This window comes from Hyla sarda, chromosome 5, assembly GCF_029499605.1.
Source record: "Hyla sarda isolate aHylSar1 chromosome 5, aHylSar1.hap1, whole genome shotgun sequence".
Taxonomy (NCBI): Eukaryota; Metazoa; Chordata; class Amphibia; order Anura; family Hylidae; genus Hyla; species Hyla sarda.
The window spans coordinates 353846973-353874174 of record NC_079193.1 but is presented as its reverse complement, the minus strand read 5'-3'; the positions used below and the strand labels follow the sequence as shown (position 1 = coordinate 353874174).

The 27202-nt window shown below is 44.1% G+C and overlaps 2 protein-coding genes across 2 annotated transcripts in view; one reads left to right on the top strand and one right to left on the bottom strand.

The window, feature by feature from the left end:
• The window catches only part of TNFRSF11B (TNF receptor superfamily member 11b), a 31539-nt gene extending 16622 nt beyond the window's left edge, over positions 1–14917 (top strand). Inside the window, exons 2-5 of the mRNA XM_056522649.1 lie at positions 1936–2293; positions 8064–8249; positions 10293–10508; positions 11508–14917. Of these exons, the coding sequence (XP_056378624.1) occupies positions 1936–2293; positions 8064–8249; positions 10293–10508; positions 11508–11884 (1137 nt within the window). The 3' untranslated portion in view covers positions 11885–14917. The remainder of the gene's footprint in view (positions 1–1935; positions 2294–8063; positions 8250–10292; positions 10509–11507) is intronic.
• The window catches only part of COLEC10 (collectin subfamily member 10), a 205677-nt gene extending 180366 nt beyond the window's left edge, over positions 1–25311 (bottom strand). Inside the window, exon 1 of the mRNA XM_056522654.1 lies at positions 25063–25311. The gene's annotated coding sequence lies outside the window, so the exon portion shown is untranslated. The remainder of the gene's footprint in view (positions 1–25062) is intronic.
• Between the last annotated feature and the right edge of the window lie 1891 nt (positions 25312–27202).

Sequence of the window (27202 nt, the reverse complement as noted above, 5' to 3'; positions counted from 1 at the left end):
CTTTAGATTGTATTTAAACCTGCTCCAGCATGGTCTGACATTTCGGCGTACTTTCAGCCGATGCGACTTTTCGCCGAAAAGTCGCTTTTGATAAATTCAGCACCAATGCATTTTTCCGTCTAAAATAGACTAGAATGAATCGTGTTCTAAAAATCCTCTAAAGAAAAAGTTGTGAAAAAGTCGCACATATTTAGACTGGGACTTTCTGTGCGACAATTTTAGACAGGAAAAACCAGTCTAAATCCTTTGATAAATATCTCTCAATGTGAAAACTATACTATAGCAAACTCGATCCTGAGCAAGTGAAGAAAGGTCTACCTACTAGTCATATTTATATGTTGTTTTCTTAAAAGGGGTACTCCGGCCCTAATACGTCTTATTCCCTATCCAAAGGATAAGGGATTAGATGTATAACAAAAATAGAGAAACATAGATGCACATCCACCATTTGTATTTTGATCTACTTGCTTCTCAGCATCATTTCAAAAACTAACAGGTTGTTATTATACATTTTGATACAAAAGTACAAGTCCACTCGCCACGTCAAGGCCACCAAGTCAGAGTGAGTCCCTAAGTTGATACTGGCATAACACCGGGCGGCGACCACTGCCTCCGAGGCACCATGCCCACAGGGGAATGACCCAGTGGCCAGGCAGCCAGATGGGGATCCCGCAATCTGTCATTGCGCACCCACCTTTGTGCACTCTCCACAGCACTGGAGGCTCCAAGTGTGTAGCGTGATGACCACGGGGCTGGAGTATCATGACGTCACGCCCCCTCCCATAGACTTGCATTGAGGGGGCGAAGTGTGATGTCACACGGGCCGGAGTATAGTGACATCACACTCCGCCCCCTCAATGCAAGTCTATGGGAGGGGGCGTGACATCACGATACTCCAGCCCCGTGGTCGTCACGCTACACACTCTGAGCCTCCAGTGCTGCGGAGAGCACACAAAGGTGGGCTCGCAATGACAGATTGCCGGGGTCCCCAGCAGTGGGACCCCCGCAATCATACATCTTATCCCCTATCCTTTGGGATAAGATGTATTAGGGCTGGAGTACCCCTTTAAAGAGATTTTTCAGGTATTTTATTGTTATATATCTCCTAGTGCTGTTAAAAAAAAAAAGACTGCTTACTCACCTTTACTGATCCCCCACCTTTGCCATTCAGAAGTCTTTTGGTTCCCGCTGCTGTCCTCTTCTTCCTGCTTCCGATGATGTCTCCCGTGGGCAGGATCTGCTCTGTACAGCCCAGTGAATGGCTGAGCAGGTAGTTGGAAGCAGGAAGAAGAGGACAGCAGTAAGGACTAAGAGACTACAGAATGGAAGTGGTGGGGGATCGGTATAGGTGAGTATATGGTCTTTTTTTGTTTCTACTGTACCGGCAGGCATATAACATTAAGTAATTGTGCACAGAAAACCCCCCTTAATTTCACATTAATGACACCATATAGTGACAATAATGTTGTGTACAGTTCCCACAAAATTTTCTGTACTGGATGGGTGAATAAACACACTTTGGTTGTACTTCGGTCCTGGGGAGTGATGCTATTTCTTGGTTGGATTGGATATTGTTACCTGTGGACATTGGGTCTGGTCCTGGAGCCAGATGTGTACCTACTGCCTGTGGCAAGGTGCTGTATGAATCTCCGCTGCTATCTCCGTTGAGGAGGACTACAAGTCCCAGCACTGTGCCTATCCATCTGCTTTTTGTACTATAGTGCCTGGATTTTATGCCAGAAAAGCATACAAAGACACAGTAGGATCACATAGATTTTTAGAGGCAAAGTATGGAAGCCCTTACTCTGTCCTTGGGATCACTGCAGCATCTTTCCCTCTTTCCCAATGTCTAGTCAAAGCTAAGTTTTGAAATCTCACAGACTATTAGAATACATTGTTATACAATTTCAATCATTTTGTGATTTTTTTTTATAGGTCTTCCACGTCAGTATTACATTGGGACATTTACCAATATATACTCACTATGACCCTTACACACGTGTCGAGCTGCAGTGTGACCAGTGTCCACCAGGAACTTTTGTAAGATATGACTGCACAGCCGAGAAGAGGACAGAATGTGCCCCCTGCCCTTCCAATTACTTTACCAATGAATGGAACTCTTATAAGGACTGTCAGTACTGCAGTACCATCTGTAAGGAGCTGCAGGTCTCCAAACAAGAGTGCAGTAGCACCACCAACAGGATATGTCAGTGCATCGATGGTTTTTTCCTGGACGTAGAGTTCTGTTCACCCCACAAGGAGTGCCCACCTGGCTATGGAGTAGTACAGCAAGGTATGCATTCATTTTCTTATTTGGTCAAGAGGCAAGTCCTAAATATGAGGTGTTACCATATTAATTCATGTAAATCTCTGCTCTTTCTTGGCTAAGTAGTCATGTGGGCGGTCCTAATCTATATGTGTCTATAAGTATAGATGTAAGACCACCCACTGGACTTCTTTGCTCATAAAGGGCTAAATAGTCAAGTGGGCAAGTTATTTATTATGTAGGTCAATATGAATACACACGATTATACACGGTTTAATTTTTTTTACTACTTAAAAACTTTACTTTAAAAAAGTAATATGCTTAAAGGAAATCTGTCACCAGTGTCACCTGCACTAACCTGTCGGTACCGACAGGTAGTGCAGGGGTCACACTGATGACAACGGTACATACCCTGTCCCGTTCTGTGCCGGGGATCTCCAGTAACCTTCTCTGTTAAGCTTCAACTCCGGGCCCAGCTTGGGGCACGGGCGGAGCTTAGAGACATCACCGATGCTGTTCTCTAGCAGCAGAGAACAGTAGCGGTAACGTCAGTAAACTCCGCCCGTGTCCCAAGCCGGGCCGGGAGTTGAAGCTTAACAGAGAAGGTTACTGGATATCCCCAGCACGGAACGGGACAAGGTAAGTATCGTTGTAATCAGTGTCACCTGCACTACCTGTCGGTACTGACAGGTTAGGGCAGGGGACACTGGGGACAGATTTTCTTTAAAATTGCTTTATTCTAACGCTTAGAATGTTTTTGCACTGTGATCTGTATTTTTTATCAGTAACAATTTGGCACGGATCAGAATTTTTTATCGCTTTTTTATGAAGAAAATTCTGGGATGGGAAAAAAGGCAATCCCCCTCCATACAGCTCTATGGGAGAGGTGGGGATGCACAAACGCTGCATCTCTGCCTCTCCCAAAGAAATACATGGAGGGGGCGCGTCATGCTGTGGCCGACCTCCCTCCTGCTCTGGAGAACTGCGGCAGAGCCGGGGCCCCGTACAGGAGATCGCAGGGGGTCCCAGCATTCGGACTCCCTGCTATCAGACACTTATTCCCTATGGCTGCAGATTTCCTGTAAGTTGCAACACCATATGCAGCCTATGAACAAAAGTGGTGCTGTTTCTAGAAGAAAAAAGTCATATTTTCTAATAACACCTCTGTAAAAGAGAAGTGATGTGAGGGCAGTGCTATTTGATTCTGACTCTGTAAAGTAATAGAAGGAGCTTTGATTAGAAGTAATAGTAAAATATAAAGGCAGGGCATGCCATCCCTGCGGACTGCGGTCCTCCTCTGTGCCTGGCACCACTGGCTAACACAACCTGGCACCAACCACAGAGATCTGAAGCTGTTTCACGCAGGCTGGTTGCTTTAAAGTGGTTTCATATTATATTACCTAGAGCCAGAATAAAAATCCTGAATATTTATACAGAGCCGTAACTCAGCATCTAACTATACAGTCAGTGTGCACTGCGGTGGGGGAATCTGTTTTACATTTGCCATGTAGTTTGGGGGTTTGGGCCGGATTAAATTACACACTGTGAACCCGGGGATAACAGAGAGAAATGTCTCAAGACTTACAGAGCATTGCTGGATTTACCAGGTAAATAGATGAGGGCAGAGATCGCACAATGTAACATGCAAGGTATGAACTAGACCAACAGATCTCCTCTTGTGTGGTTCCCACATCATTATAGTCAGTGGCTGACCATGGAGCCACATGTAATAAGCCAAGCCTACAGTAGCAAGGGTGACACAAGACTAGCGCAACGGCTACTTTGTCCCAGTGATCATTGGGAGTCACAGTGGTTGGACCCCTTGATTTTTATACATTCTAGTAATATGCCCACTATGTCTCTGCTGTGGCCACCCCTTTAAACATACAAGGAATAAAAGGAACTCATATAATATCTATTATATAATTATATATTTATTATAACCATTTATATATTTAAAGGGGTACTCTGGCCTTAAGACATCTTATCCCCTATCCAGAGGATAGGGGATAAGATGTCTGATTGCAGGGGTCCCGCTGCTGGGAACCCCCGCGATCTCCATGCTGTACCCGGCATTTGTTTAGAGTGTTGGGTGCAGCGCCGGAGGCTTGTGAAGTCACGGCCACGCCCCGCTCATGACGTCACAGCCTCGCCCCCTCAATGCAAGTCTATGGGAGGGGGCATGACGGCCATCACGCCTCCTCCCATAGACTTGCATTGAGGGGGCGTGGCCATGATGTCACGAGCGGTATGTGGCCGTGATGTCACGAGCCTCGGCCCCACATCGCCAGTCCTCCGGCATGGAGCGAAGTTTGCTCTGTGCACCGGATGTCTGGGTTGTCGCAGACGAGATTGCAGGGGTCCCCAGCAGTCAGACATTTTATCCCCTATGCTTTGGATAGGGGATAAGATGACTAGGAGTAGAGTACCCCTTATACAACCAATAAGGGAAAAGTGTATGATGTAAGAGGTCCAACTGGTAAGACCCTCTCCCCACCATCTGAAAAATGATGTTCTAATCAACTGTCTGAACGGAACAACAGTCATGGAGGCACGCAGCGAATCCATGCATTGTCTATGTGAGCTGGCGCCTCTTGCGGACAATAAATGGAGCAGTGGCGCTCATGCAGGACAGAAACTCCATTCCAACTGGAGACTTTGGAACCTATTCTCAAGATGGTTGAAGTGGGGGAGTTCTTACAGCAATGTCCAGAGGCTTTCTTCAAGGAGGGAGCTGAGCTGGGATCCTCTGGGTTCTGAACTATGGTATTTTCTCTGGGGATCTAAATTATAGGATCTGGTGTCTCAATTTTGGTTTCTGTGGTCTGAATTACTGGGTCTGGGGTCTGAACATTTGGGTACAGCCTAGGGTCCAGTTTGGACAAATTTTGTGATCTGATTTGGATTATGGTTATCCAGGCTTTAAAAAATAAAAATAATATAGCTGCAAGCAGCAATACAGGTGGCCAAGCTGCAGAGCCGGGCTATAGCACACGATTGCTGTGACCCCTGATGGTGGAGAAGCTGATCTTGGACATGTGCGCTAATATTCACATTGTTCTGACCAGTAATTTTAGAGAAAACTATGTTTGCAGAATATTGCACAATCCAATATGGCCGCCAAATCAGGTGATCAATTGTAGTACAGAAAGTGAGTAAACTACTATTGTGCAAATAAACGTAACTTTTAGATCGACAGTCTACATATTACACACATTTAACTAAATTGCATATAATTATTAATGCTATCTCAATGTTATTAGCGAGCGGTGGCCATATTGAATATGCAAATTAACAAGTTTTAACAACCTTGGTACAGGAGGTGACCATGAACATGTCTGCCAAATTATACATTATTCTAACAAACGGTTTCTGAAAAGAAGATGTTTATGGAATATTGCGCAATTCAACATGGCGGCTAAACCATGTGATCAATAGACTTGTAATGAACAAGTCATAATTGAGATCACAATGTAACCAAATATAACAATACTTAAATCTGTATTATTAGTATTTGCAGAAATGCAGAGGTTTCAATATTATGCAAAAACATGCCACACAAACCAATATGGCTGCCTGACCATGTGACCTATGACCTTTATGTTACAACAGATTATGCATAGTAATGGACTCTATCTTTGGGTAAAATGTCATGAGATTTGAATTAACATTGAGGTAATTACAGACGTATCACATAAAGCCCCATAGAAATAATATTTGTTGATATTTACATTATTCAATATGGCCGCCGAACCTTATGGTTCAATGATGTCAAATAAACACGTATGAGTCTAGGTCACAGTGTAACCATACACGGCTATTTGTACATCTGTATCTTTAATGGTTTCAGAAATACATGTGTTTGCACAAAGCACTGAATATTGTCACCTAAAACAAGATGGCTCCAAGCTCATGTGACCTATGACCTTTATGTTACAAAAATCTTAAGCGCAATAGAGTACTCAACCATTGTGCAAAGAAACATACATTTTTAATTAACTCTGTAGATATTACACACATTTAAAAATAATTGCGCATTATTATTAATGTTATCTAAATCTTATTGGTGAGCGGTGGCCATATTGATTATGCAAATGAACCAGCTTTAACAACCTTGGTACAGGAGGTGACCATGAACATGTCTGCCAAATTCTACGTTATTCTAACAAACGGTTTCAGAGAAGAAGATGTTTGTAGAATATTGTGCAATTCAATATGGCGGCCACACCATGTGACCAAAAGTCTTAGAATGAACAAATCTGACTCTGCACAACAGTGTCACCACATACAGCCATTTATATATCTGTAGCTTTAGTGGTTGTAGAGAAGAAGATTTTGAAATATTGTGTAAAATTGCCACAAAAACCAAGATGGCGGCCTTACCATGTGACCTATGACCCTTATAGTACATAAGATCCAATTCACATGTGTTCTGGAGTAACAGTGCAGCAGATATGACCATTTAAAGCCGGAATAATAATAAAAATAATAACAATCTGAGCAATAACAATCGGTGTCCAGTGCAACTTTGTTACGTGGCCACCTAAAAATGTAATAGCATCTGAAATGATCCTCTCCTCTGCACTGTCCTCATGGGGCGTCACATCCATCAAGCCCTAACTCATGGTAAGAAATGCGGCTAAAATATATACCCTGCTACCTCCAGTGACTTAGAGGACATTTGTCGACCACAACTTTATGGGTTATATCTCTGATATCATTAGACAACTAGGAGTCATCCAGCAAGGAGCTGTCTAGGGCCGATTCCTTTTGCCAAATAGACTCCAATGTAGAATAACCACCTGATCTTCCTTTCCGTGTGGTCTATTTAAAGGGATTATCCAGGAAAACACTTTTTTTTTTTTAAATCAACTGGTGCCAGAAAGTTAAGCAGATTTGTAAATTACTTCTATTAAAAAATCTTAATCCTTCCAGTACTTTTTAGGAGCTGTATACTACAGAGGAAATGCTTTTCTTTTTGGATTTCTCTTTTGTCACAAGCACAGTGCTCTCTGCTGACCTCTGCTGTCCATGTCAGGAACTGTCCAGAGCAGCATATGTTTGCTATGGGGATTTTCTCCTGTTCTGGACAGTTCCTAAAATGGACAGCAGAGGTCAGCAGAGAGCACTGTGATCGTGACAGAAGAGAAATCCAAAAAGAAAAGCATTTCTTCTGTAGTATACAGCCGCTAATAAGTACTGGATGGATTAAGATTTTTTTAATAGAAGTAATTTACAAATCTGTTTAACTTTCTGGCACCAGTTGATTAAAAAAAGAAAATATCCATGGGAGTACCCTTTTAAACAGATATGTAAATTACTTCTATTAAAAAATCTTAATCCTTCCAATTATTATCAGCTGCTGAAGTTGAGTTGTTCTTTTCTGTCTGGCAACAGTGCTCTCTGCTGACATCTCTGCTTGTCTCGGGAACTGCACAGAGTAGAAGAGGTTTGCTATGGGGATTTGCTTCTAAACTGGGTGGTTCCCGAGACACATGTCATCAGAGAGCACTTAGACAGAAAAGAACAACTCAACTTCAGCAGCTCGTAAGTACTGAAAGGATAAAAAAAAAATAATAGTAGTAATTTACAGATCTGTTTAACTTTCTGGAGCCAGTTGATAGATATATATATATATATATATATATATATATATATATATATAAAAGTTTTTCCCTGGTCAACTCCCTTAATTCCAATAAACTCTCCAACATTCTGAGAACCTGAAGACTAAACCAACTGATTTCATGAAGTTATTTTTTGGTATTTTCTGATTCCATTATTTTTGTGTACCCAGGGACTCCTCACAGTGACACCGTCTGTGGTGAATGTCCAAAGGGGATGTTCTCCAATGTAACGTCATCCACGGCTCCGTGTCAGAGACAAACTGACTGCAAAAAGCTGGGCCGCAAAGTGCTGCACAAAGGAAGTTCTACACAGGACACAGTGTGCAAAGAAGAATCTGCCTCTTCATGTGAAATAGGTAAACGAGGAATAAACTCCTGTGCTTATATCTTTGTGTTTATATAGTGTAGTAGTATTATAGTAGTTCAATTCTTAGCTACCTCACCTATGAGTAAGAGTAGGTTCTGGAATTAACAAAAGGTAACTAAGGAAATTAAAGGGGTACTCCGCTCCTAGCATCTTATCCCTTATCCAAAGGATAGGGGATAAGATGTCAGATCACGGGGGTCCCGCCGCTGGGGCACCCCGCTATCATTACTGTACAGAGCAAGCTTGCTCTGTGCGTAATGACCGGCGATACAGGGGCTGGAGCATCGAGATGTCATGGTTCTGCGCCCTCGTGACATCACGACCCGCCCCCTCAATACAAGTCAATGGGAGGGGGCGTGGCGGCGATCACGCCCGCTCCCATAGACTTGCATTGAGGGGGCGGGGAGTGATGTCACAACGGGGCTATGACGTCACAAGCTCCCGGCGCCGGCTCCAGCGTTTGGAACAGTTTGTTCCAAATGCTGAGCAGGAGAGTACCCCTTTAAGTCCTATACAGCAGCACAATGATGGAGAATTCGCAAACCAAAGCCTCTTTGGAGGGACCCTCTTGCAAGGCGGAATTTAAAATAGACCCCCTGAAAGCAGTTTGTTACGAAAACGCAAGGGTTGAATGTGAGCTCCAATTTTTCTCTGCCCAGAATGGGTGTAATGGGCTCTAATGAAGGTGAAGGGGGACTACAATTTTGCATTACTTAGTTGAGCCACCTACTCGGCGTTGGTATTGATGCTATTAGGCCCTTATTCCTGTCAGAAAATAAGATAAGGGTGCTTTCACACCACGTTTTGTACTTTCGGTTCCCGAATACGGCTGGGAGGAGGGGGCGGGGCTTAATCGCGGTGCCCGAACTCAGCCGTTGTCAGGAACCGTATTTAATGCATGTCTATGAGCTGACCGGAGTGAACTGCAGCCTCCAGTCGGCTGCGTTTTTGGCCGTATGCGGTTTCCCGACCACAGGCAAAAACGCGGTTGACCACGTTTTTGCCTGCGGTTTCCGAATAAAGCTGAGTGCAAGTGCCGATATTAAGCCCCACCCCCTCCTCCTAGCCGTATTCGGGAACCGTAAGTACAAAACGTGGTGTGAAAGCACCCTTAGATGGATTTCTCCAGTACACTCTGCTTGCCCATGGGAAGAAGGCTTGTTTGCAGATATCTTTTTAGAGGATAACTGGGGAAGTTGCAGATTTGACCCATCATTGACAGGTACTACTGTGCTTTCGGATAATTTAACAATAACCATATCCACTTTTGGAGGAGGACAGAGGAAACACTTATATTCCTTTTGTCGGAACAAGACCTTTCTCATGGTGCTTCCATTCAGCCATTGTGATGAAGAGTCTCATCCACTTTGAAGGCCCTAGGCCCCCTAGAGGAGAACTCAGGAGCTTCCCCTTGATCAGCGTCCTGGTGCGCCAACTCAGTAGTCTCTGCATCTGGTCAATAAGGAAGAACTTCCCTGAATCTTTATCCTCAGAACTTGACGATGAACAATGAATTTCGTCAAATGTCTTGTAACCTTCCCAGAAAACCACTGATATAGATCTCTGTGACGAATGGTGTTTTGACCTTTTGCACGAAAAAAGATGGTGGATGCCATTATGCCAATACCACAAGCCACCATGCACCTTAACAACGCACAGTGCGTGGACCTTCTGAGTCCGGTTACAGATTGAAGAACACTACAGAGGAAACTAAATGCAGGAAGGGCATAAACAAAAGCCAAAATGAACTGTCACAAAATATAATATCTCAGATCCCTTTTCAACCACCCAGCTCAATGATGGAGGGAGTAGGGGGCATTTCACTTCATTTGTCCTATAGCCCAGGGGTGGGAACCTACTGGGGTGGGAACTTCTACTTATAGGGAAGGTAGCTAATTATTGCTTTATTTCAATTTTTTTTAACTCCATCTGTCCTTCCAGCTAACGGGTAGGAATACCCATCTTCGTGCTGCTGGTTAGAACGTAAGATTTATGTGTTCAAATAAAATTTTGCTCGTGTTTTCCTCCATAGATGTCACACTTTGTGAGGAGGCCTTGTTTCGGTTTCCAGCGCCTCCAGAGAACTGGATAATGACTCTCATTCAGAGATTTTCTAGCCTGGCTTTGACATCACAGCAAATAAATAAAATACAGGAAACCCACGACGCAAAGGAACAGCCGTTCTACTTGTTTAAATTATACAAGAGTCAAAGCAAAGCAGATGACTCCTTCACCCCGCTCATCAAAGGTAAAAATATTAATAATAAAAACACTTTTTATACATAACTTATGCCTCAGCTTCAAAACTTCCATTCCATGGGGTGGACGGGCAGATACTTGTGAGTAATGTCAACAGCCATGCTAACCCATCCCATTTACCAGACAGTTCAGGCGTCAGCATAGTCATAGACAACCATTTACCCTACAGTGGGATGTTAGGAATTAGAAGTCTGTATGTCACAACAACATCCATTGCCGAGACCTCCACCAAGACTGACAAGCGGTTAAATGTGCACTGTGTGATTCAAAAACCTTTTATATGTTTTACATCTTGGCCAAACAATAATATTTCTAATATACGTCATTAAAAAAATTTCAACTTATTTTTATAGAAATCTTGGTTTATAAAAAAAAAACACCACTAGGGGTCCCCATACAATCCAGCTGCAGCGTCATCTTTGTCCCAGCTGAAGCACGGGCATGGAAAAAGTCCAGGAAGTGTGGGCGGGACTAGCATTCCTCTGTGCTCACTCCTGTCCTATCAGACTGAAAACAGAGAGGAAGGAGTTACAGAGCAGTCTGCAGTGATTGGATTGAAAGAACAGTACAGCATACTCAGGGAGGAAGTGAATGCATGGTGAGTGAAGGCAGGCTCACTGCTTGCCTCGGACATGCCCCGTCCTGAGCAGTGGATGTCAGAATGAGTGAGAAGCAGAACAGATGTATTTGTGAGCAAAATACAGAAGCTAGACACATCAAACAGACATGTAAACTATCTGCATGACCTACTGAGTAAGATTTAGAAGCATTATTTTTTTTTGTGATCATCCTGAAAACGGGCAATCGGCCCTAGCGCAGGCGGTCATACCTCCCAGGAGCAGGATATCTAAATGGGCAACTCACTAGCTGAGTTGCCCGTGATTGTAGATACTTACCTTCACTTGCGTTGTTGTGCTTCCTGTTCACATTAAGTGATATTCACTTATGTCATAAACAACCATAAAACCTATCTTTTTCTTTTGTCCAGATTTAAAGGAGTGTGAGAAGGGAGTGTTTAATCTCCTGGGACCCCTGAATCTGACAAGCAAAAATGCAATGATATTAATGCAGAGTTTACCAGGAAAACGGATAAGGCCGGAAGATATTGAAAAAACCTTGAAGACGTGTGAGCGGCCCAAAGACCTAATAAAACTCCTAAGTCTATGGCGGAATAAAAACAAAGGGAACACAATCGAGGGGCTCAAACTGCTTAAAATGCGCCAACTCCCGAAAGTATTGCGCAAGAGGATGAAGAAACTTGGACAATTTCTATCTGGAGATTCCATGTACAGTCTGTACCAGAAAATTATTCTGGAGATTAATGGCAACACCACACAAGCGGTAAAGCTGGAATCCTTATTATAACCAGAGAAGAAGTCCCCGCGTGTCTACTGACCGTTCCATCTCGTCTTCTACTCTCCCTATCCCCTTCAGACTGGGGGTCCTGCCCTGGTACCTGCTGTATAAGCTTTATTTATGAAAGTATTTTTATTATATATGTTTTCATAAGGAACTTTTTATGAAACCCAAACATGAACAGTGCTGAAGGATACCATTGCCTTACTAGATATGGTTCCTGTATCATCTCATGTACTGGAGTCTTTTATGTGTATATAATATGTGCTGGTAACCAAGACTGCTGTATATGGTAGAACTATTATATTTATACTACTTGGGATTTTATATGTTTTTTCTAGAGATGTATAGTATGTTTTGATATGTTAATGATAACGGAAGCTAACTCCCCTGCAGTAACTGAATACACAGCATTTTGTTACACACACACATGTAAATATATATATATATATATATATATATATATATACTGTATATCTATATATAATAGCTGAAGTTTTGTTTATATTTCTATGTTCATACATCATAAATGTCTGTTGGGTAGAAAGTTTGGGTATTAAATATTGGGTATTAAAAGATCCTTTTCCAGTAATCCAAGGCAAGAATTTTCAACGCTCTCTTCATTATAGTCTATTGGAGTTCAGTGCCTCGACTGCAACAATAATTCTTTTAGTCTTTAATAGAAAGGTCTGTGCAAATTATTGCCCCTCTTGCTCATCCCTTTCTTGGCCATGGCAGCCAGTTCAGACTCCTTGAAGAGGCTCTCACAGAAACCAATCCAGTCCTTGCTGAGGGAATATCAAATATCCTGCCAACTCCTTGAAGGAGTGATCTAGTTTTCCACTTCTGAGAGGGAGTGATTTTAGTTAGAGTGGAGAAGCTTTACAAGGTCCCCGTTGCCCTTTTGCTATCCTACTGGTTCCAGAGCTTTATGGAAAACTCGTCACATCTCTGCCTAAAAATGTGTCCTGTTACAAGACATTGCAGCATTTTTTATCTTTTGCTGGGGCCAAAAGGAAAATAAAAAACACATACAAACCTACCTCAATTTCCTCGGGGCTCACTTTATGACGTCTTCCAGTCCAGCACTATCGCTCTTGTTGCTACTTCTAAGACAGACGCTGTCACAGAACTAGCAGCAAGAGCATTCAGTGGACGTTCAGAAGACATCATTGGGAGAGCCACGAGGGTTTGAGGTAAAAATTTTAGCTCCAGTAAAATGTAAAAAAAAAGTATTTGGAATACCCCTTTTTATCCTTCCAATTTCACTAACTGGAAGCCAGCGAGTGAAAATTTACTTAGTAATATATCTTTTGAATTGTGGATGAGATGCACGAGAACAAACATAAATGCACCACTTACCCCTGAGATTTGGAAGTAATGCCTAAGGCTATCGTCACTGCTTGGTCATCTTACCAATTTCTGTAGGAGCCATAAAAATCCCACTAAAACTTTATATAACACCACTTTTTTTTTCTTCAGACTCAAGTTGGCATGTAAAAAGGTTATCCTCACTGTCCTGTCCTCCACTGATGTCCAGACAGTGCCAGACCCCCACTGATAAGCACTTCCTAATGATTTCTCAACATGCCGGAGATGCCCGCTCAGTCAGTCAATGGTCGTAGCAGTGATTGGCTGAGCAGGTATTTCCGACACGGCCAAATGGAAGCTCTGATCAGTTGGACCAGGCATTGTCTGGACAGCAGCGGCGTGGGATCAGGAGGGTAGGTTTCACTTCATTTTGTTTTCATGTTTTAGGCTCTAAAAAATACTATTAGCTGGATAACCCCTTTAAAACCGTTTATAACTCAGCATTTTGTTTCTATTAAGTGATTTACATACTCAGATACCACCATAGTAAACCAAGACAATTTCTTTTCAAAATTAAAATAAGATAAAATAGACAACAAAATATTACATCTGGACACGTTAAAAAAAATGTCAATTAAACTTAACGATCTTTACAGAACAATAAATTCTTAAGAAATAAAAGCGATGTATTATTAGAATAAATATAACACACAATCAGCATGATACATAAAGGGAACTAATGGCATAAAACAACAATCCAATAGAAAGAGCATGAAATAAAAACATGTTTTCATTTTTGAAAAAAAATCTGTTGTGCTGGACAACCCTCCAGTGAGTGAGTGACTTCTTTATTAAGCTAGATTTTTATTTTTACTTTCAGTACTTAAAGGGTTACTCCACCCACAGACATCTTAACCCCTATCCAAGGAATAGGGGATAAGATGTCTAATCATGTGGGTCCCGCCGATGGGAACCCCGGCGATCTCCCTGCTGCACCCAGCGTTCGTTTAGAGCGTCGGGTGCAGTGCCGGAGGCTTGTGACATCATGGCCACGCACCCTTAATGCAAGTCTATGGGAGGGGAGTGATGGCCGTCATGCCCTCTCCCATAGACTTGCATTGAGGGGGCATGACCAAGATGTCATGAGCGGGGCGTGGCCGTGATGTCACAAGCCTCCGCCCCGCATCGCCAGTCATCTAGCACGGAGCGAAGTTCACTCCTTGCACAGGTTGTTTAGGGTGCCGCAGCCAAGATCACGGGGGTCCCCAGCAGTGGGGCCCCCGCATTCAGTCATCTTATCCCCTATCCTTTGGATAGGGGATAAGATTTCTAGGGGCGGAGTACCCCTTTAAACTAACATAAAGGGGTTAGCCAGTTTATAGTATTTTGTAAAATTGCAAAGCAGGGGTTACTCCCCTTTCCAATCTTGACAAGCAGACATCACATGGTTGCAGCTATCCAGTGGCTTCAGTGGCATCACTGCTTAATGATGGGAGCCATGATGCCACTGAACTAGAAAGACAAGGGAGAGCGCTCCATAGCGTAATACCGCAGGTGCAGGGTCCAGAAAGTAAAATAGGAGATATCCTTACCGAATGCGGTTGTGTAAGCTCACACACAACAGTGGTCAGCGTGGGCGAGAGACAAGGTCCAGCCTGCAGCCTTCCCATCCAAACAAGACAATGGCAAAGAAAGGACTTCTGGTGGTGATTGGATTCAATGGCGCTGGTCAGGAGTAGACACGTCAGGTAGGTAAGAGAATGACTTTATTCAAACAATGCAACGCGTTTCACCGCAGGTGCGGCTTCATCAGGCATACCTGCGGTGAAACGTGTTGCATTGTTTAAATAAAGTTATTCTCTTACCTACCTGACATGTCTACTCCTGACCAGCGCCATTGAATCCCATCACCTCCAGAAGTCCTTTCTTTGCCATCATGATGCCACTGAGGCCACTGATTGGCTGCAGTGGTCACATACTCAGATTCCACCATAGTAAACCAAGACAATTTCTTTTCAAAATTAAAATAAGATAAAATAGACAACAAAATATTATATCTGGAAATGTAAAATTAAAAAAAAAGTAAATTAAACTTAACAATCTTTACAAAACATTAAATTCTTAAGAAATAAAAGCGATGTATTATTAGAATAAATATAACACACAATCAGCATGATACATAAAGGGAACTAATGGCATAGAACAACAATCCAATAGAAAGAGCATGAAATAAAAACAAACAAACAACAGTAAAAATAGAATGTCACCTATCTATCCATCTATTTAATATCTATCTATCTATCTCATATCTATCCATCCATCTATCTATCTATCTCATATCTATCCATCTATCTCATATCTATCTATCTATCTCCTATTTATCTTTCTCATATCTATCTATGTACCTATCTATCTAGCTATCATCTAACTCATATCTATTTATTTATCTCATATCTATCTATTATCTATCTATCTATCTATCTATCTATCATTCTTATATCTATCTCATATCTATCTATCTCATATCTATCTATCTATCTTTCTTTCTATCTTTCTCATATCTATCTATCATCTATCTATTTCCTATCTATCTCTATATATCTCCTTTCTATCTATCTATCTATCTATCTATCTATCTATCTATCTATCTTTCTCATATCTATCTATCTATCTTTCTCATATCTATCTATCATCTATCTATCTTTCTCATATCTATCTCCTATCTATCTATCTATCTATCTATCTATCTATCTATCTATCTCTATAGTTGTTTAGTAAAGTGGAGCCAAGCTTACAGATCGGTAGATTTCTTCTCCACATAGACTCCTCTGTAACATTACAGTACCTCATATTTATCTATTTCTCAGCTCAGAGTTGTATATATTGTCATATTATGTAAAGCAGTTGACTACATATTCTTGTGTTTGTCTTCAAGATTTTTTTTACATTAAAAGTCGCCATTTGTATTTATATATACTGACCACGTCTTTTTTATGCTCCATTTACAATGCACAGTGGGAATGTACTTGTCATTTTCTTGCACTGTATGAGACATTTTATTGTTGCACATCACGTGATTTTACTGATATAATGTTACATTCCCGATAGACATCACTTACCCCTGTGTTAGGATCATAATACATTATAGTCACCGGCAGATTAAGACATTCTGCTCACTACCTATCATTAAAGAAGCTCTATTGGAAAGGCCGCCATGAGCTCCCTGAGTCCTACCGGCTGTGTACAATTAATGTAAGGAGCCACTCAATGAAAATTTCCACAGTGAAGTGTATTAGGACTGAATCATTCCTACCTACTCCAGGCTAGAGGAGTGCACTTTATTGTTTGTATCTGCCACATACGTTTCCCTGCCAGTCAGCTTAAAAGGGCAGCAAAGATTGGGTCTTTAAAGGGGTTCTCCGCTCCTAGACATCTTATCCCCTATCCAAACGATAGGGGATAAGATGTCTAATTGTGGAAGTTCTGCTGCTGGGGACCCCTGCGATCTCCCTGCTGCACCCGCCGTTCGTTTAGAGCAGTGCCAGAGGCTCGTGACATCACGAGCTGGGTGTGACCGTGACATCACGAGCCTCTGCCCCGCATCACCAGTCATCCCCAGCGGCGGGACCCAGGCGATTAGACATCTTTTTTCCTATCCTTTGGATAGGGGAAAAGATGTCTAGGGGCAGAGTACCCCTTTAAGAACCTTCTGCTTACTACTGCCAAGTTCTAAACAGTAAAGAATAGTTATCTGTTATCTTACAACTGTTGAGTGGCTACATTATAAAGCAAGGAGCATCATGGTCAACATATTGCCATTCATTAGACATATTACACTAGGTGTGTCCCGGGAGTCAGAGGCTAATACTAGAGATGAGCGAACTTTAGAAAAATTTTATTCGGTCGATTCGCCAAGTTTTCCGAAAAAAATTGTTTCGGGCCGAGGTGGCTGAAGCATGAGGACACCACGTAGTGGCTGAATGGCACAGCCTGGAGTCAGGGCCAGCGTTAGGGGGGGGGGGGGGGCAACCCAGGCAATTGCCTAGGGCCCCCATCCCCCAGGGGGCCCCCTGCCGGCTGCTCAGTGGGGGGAGGGGGGGAACTGTTTTAAAGTGTACGCAGCGCCGGCTGCTTGTTAAAGATAAGCAACCCGGCCGCGGTCACTTTAAAACGGCGGGTTTGCGGGCTGTGTGAATAATATGACGAGTGACATGTCCTGCCGGGTCCTCTATGCTGCGTCAGGGACGTCACTCCTTATTTCCTGCATGTGGGGGAACATACTGCCAACCTAATGTGGGGGAACTACAACCTAATGTGGGGGGAACTATACTGCCAACCTAATGTGGGGGAATTATACTGCCAACCTAATGTGGGGGAACTATACTGCCAACCTAATGTGGGGGGGGGGGGAACTATACTGCCAACCTAATGTGGGGGAACTATACTGCCTATCTAATGTGGGGGGAACTATACTGCCAACCTAATGTGGGGGAACTATACTGCCAACCTAATGTGGGGGAACTATACTGCCAACCTAATGTGGGGGAACTATACTGCCAACCTAATGTGGGGGAACTATACTGCCAACCTAATGTGGGGGAACTATACAGCCAACCTAATGTGGGGGAACTATACAGCCAACCTTATGTGGGGGAACTATACAAAAATATAAAATTGTACTATTCTGATCCCTATAACTCTTTTATTTTTCTGTATATGGGGATGTATGAGGTCATTTTTTGCGCTGTGATTTGTCGTTTTTATCGGTACCATTTTTGTTTTGATGGGACTTTTCAATTGCTTTTTTAGATATTTTTTATGGTATTTGAAGTGACCAAAAATGTGCAAATCTGGTTAGTGCACTATTAAGACTTTTGGGGCCCCTCTTTTGATTTTGCCTAGGGCCATGCTAAGCCTAAAACTGGCCCTGCCTGGAGTTTGTGGCAGCATGAAGAGACCATATAGTGGCTGAATGGCACAGCCTGGAGGTGGCTGAAGAATGAGAAGAGACCAAATAGTGGCTGAATGAGACAGCCTGGATGTGGCAGCAGCAGCATCAGGAGTCCTGAAAGTGACCCGGTGACAGAGTGGTGCCGTGGGTGGCAATACTAGTAACCGGTGACGAAGGTGGGTGAAAAAAGGTCTGATGCGGAGGAATGTTTGTAACTGGGGAGCAGCGGCTTAAATCTGTTTGGCACTATCCACATTTGTGAAGTGTTGGTGTGGCCCCATGGTCAATTTACTCTGATGCATCAGGCATTGGTGGTTTGAAATCCTGGCTGATCCATACCTGATTCATCTTCACAAAGGTCAGTCTCTCCACATTTTTCGTGGACAGACGAGTTCTCCTTGGGGTGACTATGGCCCCGGCCGCACTAAACACCCACTTTGATGGCACATACTAGCTGAGCAGGACAGCTTTTCCAGGGCAAACTCTGCTAGTTTGGCTGCCCAGAAGTCCAGCGGATCTTCAAGGTGTGTTGGCATGGGCATGTCAAGGTATGCCACCACCTGCTGGTTCAGGTCCTGCTCCAGGTCTACCTGCTGCTGAATAGTTGCTTCACTATGCGGGTGAAGAAAGCTACTCATCAGCGACTGTAGACTCAGGCTGCTGCTGATGGAGCTGGTACTGCTCCTGCAACCCCACCCCTCTCATGCAGCCATGGCGGTGGAAGGTGAGGGAAGGGGCCCCCCCATTCAGACCTGCGAGAGGATGGACGATAGCGCCGATAGGCATCGGCCAACTGACTACATAGGAAGCCTCTGTAGTAGGTCACTTTGTCCTCCCTGTCAGTGGATGTAAAAAAGGCCCCTATTTTGTGGCAAGGGTCCAAGCAAGGGTCCAATAAGGTGGAGATTCAGAGGTCATCCCGCTGCTGAATGGTGACAATTCGGCTGTCACTACGCAAGCAAGTGAGCATGCATCGTGTCATTTGTGCAAGTGACTCGGAGGGACTCCCTACCTCCATCTCCACTGCAGACTAACACGGTGTGTCGGGGTCCTCTGTCTCGCCTTCCTCATAACAATCTAGCTTCTCTGGCTGCTCCTGCTCCTCCTCTCCTCTCAGATTACTAGTAAAATTGCCCATTTGGCGAAACCTAAACTGTGCTCCACTGTGCTCCTCCCCCTCCTCCTCCAGTTCAGCCCCCATGTGGCCATGAGATGTAGACACCACGTCTCCAGTGCCCTGACCAGCCATCGTTTTCAACACGTGTTGTAAGAAAGAAGCAGTGCAATGACGTAGTTCATCCCGTAATCCTGGCGACTTACTAATAATGTGGCTTCCTCAAAGGACCTGAGAAAACCTGAGTGAACGTATGAGTTGCCACTGGTTCACATTGAAGTTACACAGGGGAGTACCACTATCTGCTTGGATCAACAAGAAATCGGTGATGGCTTTTCTCTGTTCGTACAGTCGGTCCAATATATGGAGGGTGGAATTCCAACGTGTGGCAACGTCACAGACTATGTTGGGGGATACCGTTCTGATGCTGCAGCTCAAGGAGGGTGTGCTTTGCGGTGTACGAGTGGCTGAAGTGCATGCAAAGTTTCCTTCCCATTGTTAGGATGTCTTGCAAATGGGGGGGGGGGGGGGGAGACACACTTCAGGAACCCCTTCACAACAAGATTGAATATGTGTGCCATGCAGGGCGCATGGCTCAGCCTTCCTAGTCGCGGCGCATGCAAGATGTTCTTCCCGTTGTCAGCCACGATGGTTACCATTTCCAGTTTTCATGGAGTAAGTCATGCTCAGATTTCTTTATCGATGAATTTTAGCAGTTCCTCCATGTGAAGTACAGCGTGACACCGCCGTGCCCTGCACACATGGTATGCTGAAGGGCCACTGAGACTTGTCTGGGCAGTGGAGGCTGAGGACACGGTGGAGGATGAGGAGGCGGTGTTGCACACTGTCATAGGACCAATGGCCTGAGAGCGAGGAGGAGTTGGTGTTGTGGCTGTGCTGGAATCACATTCACCCAGTGAGCCATAAAGGACATGTATTGTCCCTGACCATAGTTACAGCTCCAGATGTCGGCGCTGTCGTGCACTTTGCTACACACCGACAGGCTCAAGGACTGGACCACCTTCTCTTCCACAAAATTGTGCAGGGCTGGTACTGCCTTCTTTGTAAAGAAATGATGGCTTGGCACTCTCCACCTTGCCTCGGCACAAGCCATCAGTTCTCTGAAAGGTGCAGAGTCCACCACTTGAAAATGGAAGGGACTGCAGCACCAGCAACTTGGACAGGAGCACATTCAGCTTCTGCACCATTGGATGAGTGGGAACATACTGTTGTCTCTTGGACATGGCTTCGAGGATGTATTGTTGGCGGTATGGCTAACTAAAAGTGGTAGGAGCAGGAGTATTTGGAGCGACAGAAGGAGGGTATAACACACAGCTCCCTTCGGCTGAGGTGGTGGAGCCTTGGCTGGCTGAAAGAGGGAGCAGGGTGCAACTGGATGATGCAGCAGGCTGGACCACTACATCAGAGCCACGGTTCTCTCAGGCCTCCTTATGGTGGCGAAGCATGTGTTGACGCAGGGCCATGGGGCCAACATTGGGACCCCGGCCACGCTTCACCTTCTGCTGACATATCTTGCATGTGGTTATGTGAACCTCCTCTGGATGCTTGATGAAAAACTGCCACACCGCCGAGTAGCTGATTTTCCCACCTACAGTCCGCACTAATTGACTGCTACTGGAACACTAGGAAGGTAGGCTGCCGCAAAGCAGTTGGTCTCCCTCGGGCATATTTGGCTCCTGAATTTCCACTTCTACCACCTTGCTGGCTCAGCTGCTGCCTCACGGGCAACCTGCAACTGTCTTCTCCTGATGATGATGAAGCCCCTTCTGCTCTCAATTGCGAATGGCTTCATCATCATCAACAAGTGTCTGCACGTCACTGATGTCCTCCTCAGGTTCCTGAACCCTGGCAACACCGCCTTCCACGTCACTCTCCTCCTCACTAATTGCCCGCCTAGCGGGGAAGTGGCAGATGTCTCCTCCACTTCTTGGCTGGGCAGTAGCTGCAGACTGTCCTCTATTAGATCGTCCTCACTGAATAGTGGAGCTGAACCCACAGCATAAGATACTTCTTTAGGGGAGGGAACAGCATAGGCCAGAGGAAATGGGAGGACAGGGACTGCTTCCGGACCATGTCAACTGAGGGTTGTGTCTGAGGAACCCACCGACTGTTGACTAGTGGTATGAGATGTCACTTGTGATGAATCAATAACCAATCGATGGCGGCAGATGGGTTGCTGGTCGAGACACGGCCGCTAGCTGATACCGGGAGCTCAAGCCTCTCGCTGCAACTCCTGCTGCCACACGCCTCTAGTCTGCTGCGCCCTCTGCCTGAAGGATTTAGGCCTCTGCCACTCTTCTGTGCACATCCTGCCACTTCTCTGCCTGACATACTTAGTGTGTATATGAGGGGAGCACAATATGCTTCAATACACTTAAAACAGTATTTGTCTAGAACAGCAGCAGGTGTGTACTTTTGACTGTCCTTTCACAGTATCTAGGCCCTTGAGAGATTATCAGGTACAAAATAGTACACTACTTAGATGTACGTATGTGGTATGCACTTATGAGGACAGAAAATGCGGCACAGTACGCTTAAAAAAACATATGTTAGTAAAACACCAGTCAGTGATTACTTTTGCCTGGACTTTCACAGTATCTAGGCCCTTGACAGATTAACAGGTACAAAAGAATACACTACTTAAATGTAGGTATGTGGTATGCAATTATGAGGGCAGAAAAATGCGCTACAGTATGCTAAAAAATAAAATACAATTACCCACAGCACCAGCAGTACACAAGAATGCTGGAGCACACAGTCACTGTGTACAAACCCAAAATTGCAAAAAGACTCTCTCTCAAATACTATTAAGAATGGACTGCTGGGTATGGATTATACCGTCTACAGACTAGTATAACCAGCAGACCATTTGTTGTCCAACAAAGACACAGATTTGTCCTGAAAAATTACTTCTCCCTCCTGTGAAAACGTTTCTGCAGCTGAGGCAACAATGCTGTTCACAGTGACTGAGGGGTTAAAGGGGTACTCCCGTGGAAAACTTTTTTTTTAAAATCAACTAGTGCCAGAAAGTTAAACAGATTTGTAAATTACTTCTATTAAAAAATCTTAACCCTTCCAATACATTTTATGGGCTTTATACTATAGAGGAAATGCTTTTCTTTTTGGATTTCTCTGATGTCATGACCACAGTGCTCTCTGCTGGCCTCTGCTCTCCATTTTAGGAACTGTCCAGAGCAGCATATGTGTGCTATGGGGATTTTCTCCTGCTCTGGACAGTTCCAATAATGGACAGCAGAGGGTCAGCAGAGAGCACTGTGCTCGTGACATCAAAGAAATCCAAAAAGAAAAGCATTTCCTCTGTAGTATATAGCCTCTAAAAAGTACTAGAAGGATTAAGATTTTTTTTTAAGAGAAGTAATTTACAAATCTGTTTAACTTTCTGGCACCAGTTGATTTAAAAAAAAAAAGTTTTTCACGGGAGTACCCCTTTAATCGCTGCAGTAAGAACTAATTTCTGTATAAAAACGCTGTGCTGTGTGTCCTACAGAAGGCTGAGGTGACTAAGAGGTGAAACTCTGCCGCAACAAGCTTTTCTGTGTAACACACACAGCGATGTCCGCCCTATCTCTCTGCAGGGTAATGAATGAAATGGCTGGCCGCAATACGGCTGCCGATTATATAGGGCTGTGACATCACAGGGGTGACTGGCTTCTGATCCTGCATGGGATTCAGGGTAATCACGCCTACCTGCCTTCTCGCCTTGCCTTCCCGCCTTCCCAGAGTTCCTTGCCCCATGTACTGACATATGGATCCGCCATTTTAGATGCCCTGGAGCCTGGACCCCAGTAAATGGAGTTTAATGAAGCAATTTGTGCAATAGAAACGTGGCGATATTCGCATTTGTTGTGAATCGAATACTTCATGAAATTCGTAACGAATTATGGTTCATCAGCTTCGATTCACTCCTCTGTAAGTAATACCATCAGTACAACCACCTAATATTTATCACTTTGCGTACGAGGAAGGTGCCCCATCGATTAGAAAGATTGAATAATCTTTGTATGGTAAAATACTGACGCACCATCCTAAAAACAAGCATATGCAGATCGTGTGTCCAAACGTTCCACGGAACTGAAGGTTTCATACAGCTGGATGGGAATAAGTCCCAGACCATGAGACTAATGTCCATCATATGGAGAAGGCCAGTGCCAAGAACTTCCAGAAATAACATGCTCAAATACACAATTTGGAAATATCAGAAACAAACCTTAGCCTGCATCTGGTTAAAGGAAAAACATCTTCTGGGACACATATGTTGGCTTTTTGACATGTTTCCTCTTTGTCTGACATCTGCATTAGATGGGCCAACCAGAAACCTTGGCTATTGGCCTTTGTTTTTGTTATGAGAGTTACAAGCCAAAAAAAACAAAGGGCAGCTATTCTGCACAAAAGAGCCTCCATTCCATACTGGGTGGTGCTCAAAAATCCATCTCTCATCTCTCCAAGAATAAGATATAATACTCATAGACTTAAAGGGGTACTCCGGTAGAAAACTTTTTTTTTTTTAAATCAACTGGTGCCAAAAAGGTTAAACAGATTTGTAAATTAAACAGTACTTATCAGCTACTGTATGCTCAACAGGAAGTTCTTTTCTTTTCATATGTCTTTCCTGTCTGACCACAGTGCTCTCTGCTGACACCTCTGTCCGTGTCCGGAATTGTCCAGAGCAGGAACAAGTCCCCATAGCAATCCTCTCCTGCTCCGGACAGTTCCTGAGACAGACAGGAGGTGTCAGGAGAGAGCACTGTGGTCAGACAGAAAAGAAATTAAAAAAGAAAAGAACTTCCTGTGGAGCATACAGCAGCTGATAAGTACTGGAAGGATTAAGATTTTTAAATAGAAGTAATCTACAAATCTGTTTAACTTTCTGGCACCAGTTGATTTAAAACATTTTTACCCGCCGCTAATACAGGACATCACCGATCACGGTGATGCCCTGTGTTAACCCTTCAGACGCGGCGATCAAAGCTGACCGCCGCGTCTGAAGCGAAAATAACACTAACCCGGCTGCTCAGTCGGGCTGTTCGGGACCGCCGAGGTGAAATCGCGGCATCCCAAACAGCTTACAGGACACCAGGAGGGACCTTACCTGCCTCCTCGGTGTCTTCTCCGTGCCGGGATCCCCTGCGCTCTCCTTCGCAGTTATCACGTCGTCGTGCACGCCGTCATCCAATAGGAGCGGCGTGTGTAGCGGCATGATGACGGCGACGTAATGACAGCAACGGAAAGCGTGGATCCTGGGGAAGAAGAATTCCGGAGCGGCGGGGACACCACGGGGACACGGCGACAGCGATGGAGCGACATCCAGGGCACCGGTGACGCGTCCGGAGCGGCAGGGACGTGTGAGTACTACCTCCTATACCAGTGGTCTTCAACCTGCGGACCTCCAGATGTTGCAAAACTACAACTCCCAGTATGCCCGGACAGCCAACGGCATGCTGGGAGTTGTAGTTTTGCAACATCTGGAGGTCTGCAGGTTGAAGACCACTGTTGGGTTCAGAATCTTTATTTTTTTAGATTTTGCACCTATAAATTGGGTGCGTCTTATACGCCAGTGCGTCCTATAGGACGAAAAATATGATAGGTCTTTCTATTTCAAATAGCTTTCTGTGAAATTTGCCTTACGGTAACCCTTATTATGTCACTGCAGGTTGGGCTTTGGCCATGTTTCCAGACATTTTTAAGCTTTATTCTAGTAACCAATTTTATATCCCAAAACTATGAAGCCAGAATGTTCTGTAATTTATTTAACAATATTTTTGGTATTACCTTGGAATTAGCTTGATCAAAACAAGCGAGTGAGTCTTTGAAGTCCGCTTAATATGACACAATGATCCACACCATGAAGCTTTGGTCTTTTCTAAGGTTGCGGCATCTTCAAGTAGAACTATGTGTAACATTATATGACTTATATTCTTCATTTATCAGCAGTTTTTCTATACAGGCTCAGTCTCTAATTCCCAGTTTTCCCTAAAGTCAGCTCCAGAGTGAATGCATGCAGTGAACTAGCTGCCATGATGTCTCCAATACACTGCAAACACACAAAAAAAAAGTAGATTATAAACACAGAAGCAACATCATAGAGGACATTATAGAGCAATACTGAACAGTAAAAGTTAAAAGTGAGTTAGAATACTTACTAAAAGCAGCAACATATCTATGTGTAATGTCTCTCTATCTGTAGCAGCTCAGGGCAGGACACTGACACTGCTGAAATGTGTTGCAGGTTCCAAACCAGTGCTCGAGTGATTTGCAGAACCCAGAGCAGGGCCGAAGTAAGCTGCTAGTGCTGGCAACAGGTGGAAAAAAGGCCCAAGTCATTCTGCCGGACAGAGTTGGGTCTGCCATATTGAGTGGTACAAAACAAAGCCAAGTAGGTTGTCTATTATCTAGTCAATCATGAGAGCCTGGCCCAACCAGTATGCCAGGATCCTGGTGCCCATGTCAGAGATAGGGATGTTAGGAGCACCTTACCTCACTAAGAGACTGTCTGAGTAAAGACTCCTTCGCCAGAGACTGTTTTCTACACTAGTAAACTGTTTTGATCATTGTTTAAGTGCTTTAGCTGGAAGAAAGAGGGAGAAGTGTCTAAACAGTGGCACTTTTCTTTACTACAATATTACTGTATTGTCTTATTGCACTACCGAGATGCAGGAACAAAGACTGATAGAAAACAATCTTCTTTTTTCTACCCTATTTTTTGCTACAGCTTTGGTGCCAAGGTTAGTTTACAAACCACACAAGAATTCTATTTACAAAACCCTTTTGTTTCTGTGGTGTCCCAGTACCGCATTTCATATGGTACTTATCTATTCATGGGTCCCCATAGCCAGAGTCCCTAGGACGTAGGGATCCCTGTAATCTAGTCTACCCCTAGTCGCCTCTATCTTAATGTATAATTAGTCATTTATGCATAGATAATATAGATAGTATAGTATATATGTAAATAAATGGTTAATTACTTGTTTCCATGGTGTCGCAGGGCCTTCGGGTAATGTGATGCGTTCCAAGCCTCACTCTGGATGCGTTCCAGGCCTCACTTTGGTATCTCTAGCCTCGTTTTGGTTTAATAATGTATATAGATCCTGTGACGTAAGCAATCCCATCACACCATGTAAGGTGAATGGCAGACGTTCGGACCAATCAGATTCGCCACGCCCCCTGCCCATATAAGGGAGCGTTGGCCATGTTTCTCTCTCTTATTCCTGGGTTGCTGAGCTAGCAACACCTCTCTTACCTCGTGGGCTGTCAAGCAAGCAAGACCTGTACAGCAGTAATCGCAGTGAGTTAGGCCCGAGCTGTGCGGCAACGGCTGAACGATTATAATTATAGAGTGTATCACTTACCAAACACTCTGCAGCATCTCCGGACCTAATATCTCCCCTAAATCCGGACGGATCTGCAAATCTCTTCCTAAATTAAGTTATTGTCTAGCTCAAGGTCCACAACTAATGCCAGTCGCTAAGTCACCAAAGGACTGTTTGTATGAGACTGTGACTGTACCGTGGATATTGCAAGCACTTCAGTAAACGTTATTCAAGTTCAAGTTTAAATCTCCTTGTGGACCTTCAGTTATTTTATGCACCTATCCTTACTGGGAAGGGCGGCGATAGGCCGGAACACTGATTCAGCATACCAGCCCTCAGCCTGGCGTCACCAACTCTTCTAGGGTTAACATTTACCCCTTATATACCTATATCATACCACCACTACCATACACCCCCCCAAGGGCTACCACATTTCCATTACATGCCTGGAATGTGTCTGATGCTGGCTAGACTAAGATGTATAGTAGAAGAGAATCTCACGGCGGTGTGGAGTGTGTGATGATCTCCAGAATAGTTACAGATTAGCAGTGGTAGCGCTGGTGGAGAAGTGGTGTAGTCAGGAGTCCAGCATCATCACCGGG